The 11169-nt window shown below is 40.6% G+C and overlaps 1 protein-coding gene across 2 annotated transcripts in view; it reads right to left on the bottom strand.

Annotated features, from left to right (window-relative positions):
- Positions 1-3272: 3272 nt before the first annotated feature.
- Positions 3273-11169, bottom strand: part of RIC8B (RIC8 guanine nucleotide exchange factor B) — a 35757-nt gene continuing 27860 nt past the window's right edge. For both annotated transcript variants that reach the window (XM_051637231.1, XM_051637318.1), the window contains one exon: positions 3273-4393. In XM_051637231.1, coding sequence (XP_051493191.1) covers positions 4282-4393 — 112 coding nt within the window. In that variant the 3' untranslated portion in view covers positions 3273-4281. The remainder of the gene's footprint in view (positions 4394-11169) is intronic.

The following is an 11169-nucleotide window of genomic DNA, read 5'->3' as shown; positions in this document are numbered from 1 at the left end:
TAACTTGCTGTTCATCAAAGACCGGCAAAGTCTGGCTCTCAACTGTTTGAACAGCGGAACAGTCTTTTTGCAGCCAGCTTTATTAAAGCACAGGATTTTATTAGCTGTTCTGTGGTAATAAGGTGCAGGACAATGTTGTGGAATGCTCCTCCAGGAGATTTGGGACCTTGTATACTTTGGGGTTTACGTTCCTCTTTCGGACTAGGGACCTTGGCAACCAACTGATACAACAGCTTCACTGTAATACTATCTTCCTTAAAGTCACCTTTCACAATCAATTTTTCACCCAGGTACAGGAAAATTATTGCTTGAGGAACTATAAGATAAATAACACTGTTGCCCAGTTGTCACCCTGTTATTTTACTTTTTTTTAAGCCATTGCAGATTTTCCAGTAGTTGACAAAGTCCAGATAGAGGATGAAAAAGCTGTTTTGGCCACATGCAACATACAGTGATGTTGTGTATTCAAAACATTGAAGCTAATGTGGTTTTCCTCTTTGGCAAATTAAAAGTTCTGGTAATTTTCTCACAACAACATTTTTAACAGGTTGTAAACGTCCCTTTTTCCTGAAAACCACTTTTGGGGCACATAAAGTTTCAATTAGCATTTGAGAATACCTGCCAGGAAGTTTTCATGAACATTTAGAGCAAATACGTCTGAGCTATTTTGCAAAAGAACAAAGTATTCTGACAAATTTTAGCAATTTCCTATCCTCTTTTGTTTCATAACTCTAATGGGAAACAAAGAAAAGCGAAGCTTCCAAATAATTGATGAGCTTTAATGAGAACTGTGTTAGTTCAGACTGTGGATGCCAAAATAAAGATTGAAACACAAATTTCTGTATTTGGGACTGACTGTGAAAGGCTTTTTGGGAAGTAAGTGTACATGTCCCTGAAACCCCCTGGCTAAAACCTTTATAGTCACCACCAGAAAAATCTATAACCATGTTATACAGCAGAGTTCCTTTTTCAAGTTGCAGTATTTTCTTTGTCAATTATACTCAAGTGTTTTGGAAGAGGAATGAAAGCATGCATTTATATAAACAAATCTAAGTATTTCATGTAATATAAACTAGCTCATCCCATGTGGATGTAATGTATTAGACAAATATATCTCATAGAATCATGGAATGGTTTGGGTTGGAAGGGACCTTACAGATCCTCTAGTTCCAACTCCCCTGCATGGGCAGGGACACCTCCCACTAGACCAAGTTGCTCAGAGCCCCATCCAACCTGGCCTTAAACACTTCCAGGGAGGGGGCTTCCACAGCTATCCTGGACAACCTGTTCCAGGGTCTCACCACCCTCACAGTGAAGAATTTAGTCCCAATGTCTAACCTAAATCTCCCCTCTTCCAGTTTTGAGTCATTACCCCCTGTTGCCTCACTACAAGTCCTTACAAAAAGTCCCTCCCCAGCTTTCCTGTAGCCCCTTCGGTACTGGAAGGCCACTATAAGGTCTCCCTGGAGTCTTGTCTTCTCCAGGATGAACAGCCCCAACTCTCTCAGCCTGTCCTCATAGGAGAGGTGCTCCAGCCCTTTGATCATCTTTGTGGCCCTTCTCTGGACTTTCTCCAACAGCTCCATATCACAGATATATCTATATATATTATATAGATAGATATATATAATGACTCTTTTCAGAGCTACTGCTGACAGCAAACTTTGCATCCTGCTCCAGGCTTGAGATTATCATGTGTGAAAAAACAGTGCAGGGTGCAGCATTCTCATGGTCATGTCAGACAGGAACTTTGGACACTCATTCAAACACGTATGTGCCACCTCCATGCTCTGCTGGGGAGGAAAGAGGTAACATTCCCCGAACCTGCCAGGCTCACTGCCCAGTCTGATGATTTAAACCAAGTTCAGTTGCCCAAGCCTCTAATTTTAGAGCTTCAGTTTTGACAGTAAATTCAGAAGCAAATATTAAGTCTACGGTAAATGATTACAAAGAGTTTGGTTTTTTTCAAACAACTAAGTACTCGTTTTGCTTTTCTCCAGACTCCCAATCCAGGAGAAATCTTACCACATGCACGGTTACTTTGACGGGAAAATTACCATCACGCAGCACACAAGGAAGCAGATGCACTGTTGTGCTGGAGGAGCTTTGTCCCAAGACTTTTCCAGATGTCCAGCCAATGCAGCTAAGGATGGATCCACGTTACATTTCCAAGATAAGCCAAAAATCTTGCAGCACCCCTTCTGCAGACTATCATCTTGGAACAAGAGGTACTTTTGAGAAACTGCACTAGTGGCAGTTACTAATTTAACTAGACCAACCTGCACTCCCACAACAGGCAACCTGATTATGAAACCACTGTTGAGCTAGAGGATTCAGGCAGAACCTTCTATGCTTGCTCTCATTTTTTTCTTTTTAATTGAGGCAGCATCTCGTGTCTGTGTAGCCTACCACCAGCATGTATTTTCCAAGACAAACTAAGCTGAACTGTTTATTGCAACTATTGTTGCCCTGTTGGACCCAGCAGGAGCCAGACCACAAAAGCCTCACGCTATACCATTTGTAATAAGGTCCCTGCAGCCATTATTGTTTTATTAATCTCGTTAGCCAGCTAATTGTAGGAGCATATTCTACAACTTGTAAAGCAACAAACGGAGATTTTGCTCTTTTTCATGCTCTGTACTCATCACTGAATAGCAACCCCGATGACCTATTACTGAAATAACAGCTTCTCCAGCCCCAAGAAACAGCTTCAGCTGACACCAACACAGTGCTCAATCCCTCATTAACAGAGCTAGTTAAGCTTTATTCCTCAGGGAGGATTCATAAATTCTTTGCACCTGCAGTGTACTTAGTATTTGCCTGTGCTGGGCTCAGAGTAGTCAGTGGACGATGCTAAATAGAATAACATTTTTTCAGCATACTTTTTCTTCATGGACAACTTCTCTCTTCCCCTTTTGGATTAATACCTCATGGGTATGATCACAGTATTATCAATACATTGATGGGTTTTGCTGTAGCTACTGCTTTTTGAGAACAGCAGCTGGCTTCCTTATAATTTCATACCAAGTCCTCCCTTTACAAAGTCTTCGAACACCAGCTTCCTCAGTTCTGGAAGCCAGTGTCAAGTTGGAGGAAACAAACTGGAGAACCTTCCCCAACTTCTGAAGGGTTCCCAAGAATGGCATGTGTACACTTCTGAACAAAGAAATAAATAAAAAGGAATTACAAACTAGGACACAGATTACTCTTCATGCTGGAAGAAACTCACAGAGAAAGGAACCAAGCAGGCAAAGAGGCAACAACGACAGCAGTACAGCACACCTAAAGCTTTAATCTTTGTTTTTAAAGAGTACAGAGTTGAAAGTAACTCTTTTCTCCTTCCCACCTTCCCATTCTCTATCCCATCACTTCCTAAGTTCTCTGTAAAAGGAAGTATTTCTTTGTTGATTAGTTTGACTTCCCTTCAAGTGAGGCATACCTCTTCATCTCCAAAAGTAGGCCCCAATTCAGTAAACACTTGCACATGCACTTCACTTTAGTCCACTCTCATTCACAGCAACATCTAAGTGTACACACTTGAATGCTGCTTTGAATAGGGGCAGCTTTACTTCACCACAAACTGTGGGGTGGGATGTATTTATGTGGTCATAGGAGGAGGTGGGAGGGAAAGGGGGAAGGAGGACATACAACATACATGACCTTGTTCCCAATATAAAGATAATTATACCACTGGGGACTGACACATTGGTAAAACCTTCAGCAGCAGCTTAACCACAGAAGAGTGTATCAGTAAGAAATCCAATTATGTTTTTAAAAAGGTAGCTCTGAAATCACTGTGGAATGCCAGTTAAGGCAGCTTCACAAGGAGAGTCAGAATTCTAAGTTTAAACACCCTCTGCTCCTAATGCCATTAAGCAAAACACTTTAATTAAAATTACATAAAGGGAGAGACTGGCAAGACCATACCAAAAAAAAAAAATAAATCAAGAATGGGAAAACCTATAGGGTTCAGAAAACATGATTCTGGAAAATTAAAGTGTTTATATTTTATTTTACACTGTAGACATTCACTTTTCATCCCTTTGAAATACACTGAGTTTTCAATTAACAAAGATCATAAACTAATAAACTAATATGTTCTTTACACAGACATAATAAAAATTCAGACATTACACCACAGGACCCACCATTTAAATATCCCAATAACAGAAGAGTTAAAGTGATGCTGGCTAATGTGAGGGTAAAATGCCTAGATAAAAGATGTTGTGGCTCTAAGGAAAAGTGGATTAGAGGAGAACTGAGACTGAAGCAGGTGATGCTTTAGTCTGACTCTGAACTGTCTTGCTTGTTGGTGTGGTACTGGCTGACTGCTTCTTCCAAAGGAGCCATTGTGCCATCCGGCCGCACTCCCATTGGTTTTATAAGCTCATCTCTGCAAGAGATGGAAAAAAAAAGGATATATATTAGCATATGCACATATATCAATTCACATGTGTATAATACAGTCACATACAGTATATGCTCTAGCACATAATGAGCCTTTAAAAGGAAGTTATTTCTGCTAAAGCCCTCTGTTTTGAAGAAAGTGGAACAAAAAACCTTTTAAAATAGGTGGGAGGGGAAGAGCAGGACAGATAAAGACTTCATTCATGTAGGCCAAACCTACTTAGCCAATTAAAGACACCATGAAAAGTCAGTGGCTAATAGGCTCAAGACAAGGAGCAGGTTCACTGGTTTAGATACACAAATTAGCTTTTCTTCTAAGAGTTCTCTGACTGCTGTTTCTTCCTAAAATTTCACCTGCCGTTCTGGCCAATACATGGCCAGGCAATCAAAACAATGATTTGATAGATATTCATCTTGTTGAAGGAAATAAATCAGTTATGAGAACGGACTCTGCCTACACCACTACTAGTGGTGTGTAAAGACTTGTTGATTCATTTTTAAAAAGCTGACTGATTCTAATACTATTGCTTTTGTTTGTGGCAGTTTAATTACAGGATTGACAGCCCTTTTAATCTCTTCAAAGCTCCAAAGGCCTCTCAGCAGCTAATCCAATTATATCTACTCCACAAGCTACAGCCTCATCTAAGAGATGATTAATTATTGATTAAGCCAATCAAAAAGTATTAGCAAAGATTTATTTAATCCTTACTTTTTATCACCTCATTTATATGTGGATTATGGCAAAAGCTGTAAGGGCAAAGATAACATTTTGATTTTCTACGAAAAAAAAAAAAGAAGAATACCTTTAAATATTCAGGAGTCACCTTAAATAAAGGAGAAGAGGCTGGATGTCAATCTTCCCCGTGCTTGAAAGGCAGCCCACTAAAACTGCCAATATAACACACATGTAACACCAGACAACAAAACTCCATCCCTCAATGGGGAAGCAAAGGCATTTCACCAGCTCTCTGCCTGGTCTGCACTACTGTCTTGGCTGAAAAGGGGCACAAGAATTGCTTGTACACAGCTGGCAATCTAACCTCACCACCACAGGAAAGGCAAGAAAGGCAACAACTGAATTACACAGCACGTGTATGCTAGATTTGTACAGTCAAACAGTGGTTAAATAAAGTCTCCAAGAGTCTTTTTTACTCAGGAAGAGCAAAGACTATTTGCCTTTGCAGCTGTTTGTAGAGATGTGGCAATCAGATACTACAGTGATAAGCTCACAAATCCCACAGCAGTTTGAAATATGAAAAACTGGCCCTGGAGAAACTGCTGTGGTTATGCTAACAAGGTCTGGGTTGGAAGCTGGGGGCCAGGGAATGAGGTTTTCACTGACCATAACTGGAAGAGCACACGCTGGACTCTGCCTGTGTGTGCGTGAGAGTAAGATCTATCTTTACATAGACTGGAGATAGCTTGTCATGCTTGAGGAGCGACAGCAAGTCCTCTTCCTTATAGAATCACAGAATGGTTTGTGCTGGAAGGCACCTTAGAGTTCATCTAGTTCCAACCCCCCTGCATGGGCAAGGACACCTCCCACTAGACCAGGTTGCTCAAGAGCCCCATCCAGCCCGGCCCTGAACACGTCCAGGGACAGAGCAGCCACAACTTCCCTGGGCAACCTGTGCCAGTGTCTCACCACCCTCACAGTGAAGAAATTCCTCCTAATGGCTAACCTAAATCTCCCCTCTTCCAGTTTAAAGACATTCCCTCTTGTCCTATCACTACAAATCCTCATTAAAAGTCCCTCCCCAGCTTTTCAGTAGCCCCTCAGGTACTGGAAGGTCATCATTATGCCTTCCCAGAGCCTTCTCTTCTCCAGGCTGAACAGCCCCAACTCTCTCGGCCTGTCCTCACAGGAGAGGTGCTCCAGCCCTCTGATAATCTTCATGGCCCTTCTCTGGACTCACTCTAACAGCTCCATCTCCTTCTTATGGTGGGGGCTCCAGAACTGGACACAATACTCTAGGTGGGGGTCTAACCTTCCTTCAGGCAATGAAATCTGTAGTATGCAGATTCCGCCCAAATAAGAGCACTCTTGGCTCACTTAAGTTTTCAAGTATCTGCTGGAGATGTGGAGAAGATATCAAAAGAATACCCAAAATCAGATTCAAAAGGGCTTAAAAAATGAAGACTGCAGATCTGGTGTCCAAACAGGACCAGAACCCTCCCTGCCTGCTATAGGGGTTGCCCCAAAGGCAAAGCCTGAGTGCTTTGGAGTTGTGTCTAATAGCAAAGATGTTTTTTCACAGGAAAAAAACATGCATCTCAGGCCTTTTTAGCTTTTAAACTTTAAACACCATAGTGTCCTTTGAAATCTCTAATCCATCTTGCAACAATCCTTCAGTGCCATTTACTTAAGTCCAAGCTTCAGTAGTAAACTAGTACACTTATTTTTGGAGAAGAATAACCTGAAGAGTAAGTGCTTTGCCCATATTTTTTAAATCCCAAAAGTAAAAATATAGCCACAAAGAATTAAATCACCTTTGCTTGCCATCTAAGCTGACAAGATTCTAGATCTTTGTTTTCCAAACCACAATGCGTGCTCTTAAATTGCAACATTTAACATTACAGCCAGAAGACACAGAATCACATAATTTACTAGTAATTTACAATGTATTATTGGTAACATATAAATTATAATGGTTAGTAAAGGTTAAAGAAACAGTTATAGAAGAAGGGAGAAACATGGAAAAACAAGGTCCCATGGCCCCTTATGTGGGGACTTCCTTCTCCTCACATAAAGCATACTTATATCTGTAAATACTGTCAAGAAGTCCTGTCTCGTCATTTGTCAGTTATAAAGAAATACTTCTTTCTTCGCAACTTCCCTTTCATGTTTCACTTTTACAACTTGCTACACACACTCCAGAACTCCACAGAAAATTATTCTCTGCTGGTGAGCCATCTGTGGAGACACTGAACACCAGATGCAATAGACAAGACACACCCATATGCACAAGTCTTGATCTGTGGTTTCTGTGGGGGTCTTCTGGGGATAATGCAACGACTTTTGCATGACAATGTAACGTAGAAGTCTGAGTCACTGTCATGCATTTGTATCTTCTTTAGCGATGCCCAAAAGCCCGTTTTGCAGCTTGCTGTATTCATTTTGAAGTGCACCATTGTGAACTGCATTTGAGGTTCATTCCCAGTGCATTTCTCCTCTCTAGGCTTTAACTATGAGCTAGGCTGAGCTCACATTTCCTAGGATAAGAAGCTCCTCAAGAGCTTCCTGCTTTGCAAGTCCCAGAACAGGATGAATGGTGGGCCATCATTACAAGTTTGCTGTTCTTCCTCTGTATGAGGAGGCTGAACTCCATACACCCTTCCTCAAACAAATGCTACCCCATAAAACTGAACCGTATGAAGGCAGAAATACTCTAGACCATCAAAGGAAGAGGTAGGATGAGAAACAGGAATCTACCTATTTATTTCCTAACCTTAATCTAGTCCTAAAATGGTGTAAAACATGGCATCTTTTCACCAGTGAAGACTGCAAGCTCTGAATGCTACACAGGCCTATTCCTGTTTTTCCCAGAGAAAAAATACAGAAGGAGACATAAAGATGAAAAGAACTGGGCTGCCCACAAAGCTAGCTTCAGAGGCTTGGAACAACTATCTGCTAATTAAGAGAATTTTGGGTAGGATTGCAAAAGGCACCACTCAGCTAACTTCAGAACACACAAGAGCCCACAAAGCTGATCCTTACCTGGTGTGAATGGTCTTGGCTCTGCCAGCCTCAGCAACTTGCCCCTTTAGCACTGGCTGCTTACAGGCCTCAACTGAGCTTTGACAACTTGGGCTAGCTGAGGATGTGCTGACTGTTTAAGGTGAGACACAAGGTGGCAAGGGAAGCACCAGAAACTAGCACATAATAGCCTGAGAAGACAGCTAATTATCCAGAGCCTGGCAGTTTATGGTCCATCTACTGGGCAGAAGACAGATTGCTTCAGCCCAGTAGGTGGCAGCAGGAATACCTCCGTGCACACGAAGGGGGGTGGGTGTGTGTATATATACACACACACACACACACAATATGTGTATTTATAGATATTTGAACATCCTTCTGTGACCTCCCATATAATCAAATACACCTTCTTGCAACATTCATTTTTCTAATGCAAACAAAGCATTCTATTCAAGTGTACTTAGAAACACATCATAATTAAAGAGTTGGTAAAATGCATTCTCTTCTTCCACTTTCAGATCTCCCGTGAGTCCCTTCAAATATATCCATACAAGTTCTAGCTTCCTGCTTGCCATTTAGCTTGATAACGACTCAAAAAATCATTCCCTTGCTTTGAAGGGTAACTCTTTCTTGTCTGTGCTACGTGCTACGGGGCACTATTGACACATGGAATTAATGACGGCGTCTGTAATGAAACAGCCACCATGTAAACACCAGTCTGCTCCTTTGATAAAATGGCATGTTAGGGACCTATTCACCTCCTTATAATTGAGTACTACATAATAGTTCCGATCCTTTCATGTAACATTATTTTGTTCCATTATTAGAAAGGGAAGGAAAAAAAAAAAATCTATGTAACATTGCCTTCTTTATTCATCCCTATGATTAATTTTGTGTTTTTAATGAGTACGCTTGCTTATTTAGACAGGTTCTCTGACATACTTGTTTTGTTGACTTCTGTTCAATGTACAACAAAACCCAAGCTGTGATAATTGGAGACCATTTCTTCAGCAAAAGGATTCTTGCTATTAATACAAGGTTGGCTTGGAAAAAGCATCCTGACATTTTAAATTAGTCAATTAATATACAATTCTACCTACCATTTATAATAGAAAAAATGTTAGCATTTTTTGCAGACATTTTAATTAACACTGAGTATTCCAAATAATCTTTTATGTAATGAGACTGAATATCATAAAACACTGATTTAAGATGGCTAACTTGGTATTTTGCAAAAAAAATGAAGGGTTGAGTTAAATCTTTTTTTCAGATTTGGGGAGTTCTTCAAAGCTCAAAGATGTGCATCACATACAGAGGGAAATAATTTGCAGTCATCAAACAATTCTCAGTGAATTGAGATAGTATAGATCCTTACTGCAGACAAAGCCCACAAAGTTACTTCAGGGTTAAGTACAGCTACCCAGCAAACTACCTAAGTAACATCTACATCTCCCAAGACCTGCAGTAGTCAAGATTTTTCATCACACTTAAAATTTATATATATTTAATGATTTTTACAAGTAATCTCATCCAGCCAAATTTCAGAAATTTTTTTTTTCTATAAAAGATTTTGTAGAACTCAAGTCTATGTTAAAATATTTGGGTAGAGGAAATAGGTTCACAAGCAACATTCAGCTTTGCTCCATCCATTTTGGAAACAACAAAACTGGGAGACTGATTTTTGACTTAGCCTTATCAATGGTTGGTTATCCCATGAACAGGCCTAAACACTGACAACCTAACAGACTAGAAAAAAACTTGTGGAAGTAAGCCCTAAAATGACCAAAAGCATGGCTCAGTTTTACATCACTTCAAAGCAACTTCAATTCTTCAGTGCAATCCTGGAGAGCAAAAACACACCAGTATCTTATGCAACATGGGAGAAAATGCCACTTTATCACTTACAGTTTCAAGAAACTTGTACAAAGGGTACAGTGTAAACAGTGGCCATTAATAAAGGCTATAACTTTTCCATGAAGTAGTACTATTTTGCAAATTTGTGTTCTGAGTTCAACTGCTCATCAGGTAAGTTTTCAAAAACAATACAGAGCCAGTCAAAGCTAAATCTAGAACAGTCCAGTGACAGTCTGGCCTGACTATCCTCATCAGTCAGGAAGGGAAGCAAGCTTGTCAGTTCTTCAACTTCTGTTTTTTCCATACCTTTCTCCAGAAAAAGCATGCTACCTCTTTAAAGCTGAGCTTGCATTACTGGGACAAGTGTATTAAGCAAACCAGTTTTGCTGGAGGTCATGCAAGTTGACTCTGTGCTCTTGTTCAGGTTACACAGATAAAGTTACACAAACTCATTCAAGATCAGAGGAAGGGGCTGTTGGTTCCCTGTCCACCTTCCTCTGCTCTTAAAAGCAAAGCACTGCACCAAACTGAAATTGCTCAGTTCTCCTATGGTGACAACAACGAAGACCAGGAGAAGTAGGAAACCTGTCACCACCAGTCTGTCTCAAAGCAAGACTCAAAATCCAGAATCAGCTGAAGACTCATATCAAAGGAACCTCCAGTTTAAATTTGTAGGTTGCAAGCTAAGGAAAAAAGTGCATTCCACTGGAAGATTTAAAGTATCTGAAAACTCCTAGCACTGAAGGGCTGAGCATTCAATTTGAAATACATGAAGGGACTCCCATTGCCATCAGCATGTTACTAATTCTTTCTTCTTGTGTACCAGACTGGCAGCTTCCCGTTTTATTTAACATCTGCAAACCCCACAATTGCACTCAATTGCTTTCATTTAAAATATCCCACAGCCTCCCAAAACCAAGTCTTACTCTCTTTTTTCTTCTTGCCAGCACTTCCCCTTGCCCAATTTCCAGTAAAACAAAGAGTGGGAACAACAGTCAAGTGATTTTTTTCATGTTCTCACAGCGCCAGAAGGGGTCACATCAACAACACTGTCCCACAGTAATCACTACACTAAAACCCAAACAAAAACCTTACAACAGAAAGAGTCCCAGCCCTGAGGAGTTTGCAGTCTAAGTACTATAGAAGAAACTGCAGGTGGATGGTAAGTGACACAGAAAGCCCAAGGTGAAAGTAATGCTACTGGCCAAAAG

This window comes from Apus apus, chromosome 1 (assembly GCF_020740795.1).
Source record: "Apus apus isolate bApuApu2 chromosome 1, bApuApu2.pri.cur, whole genome shotgun sequence".
NCBI lineage: Eukaryota > Metazoa > Chordata > Aves > Apodiformes > Apodidae > Apus > Apus apus.
This window is presented reverse-complemented; position numbering and strand designations above follow the sequence as displayed.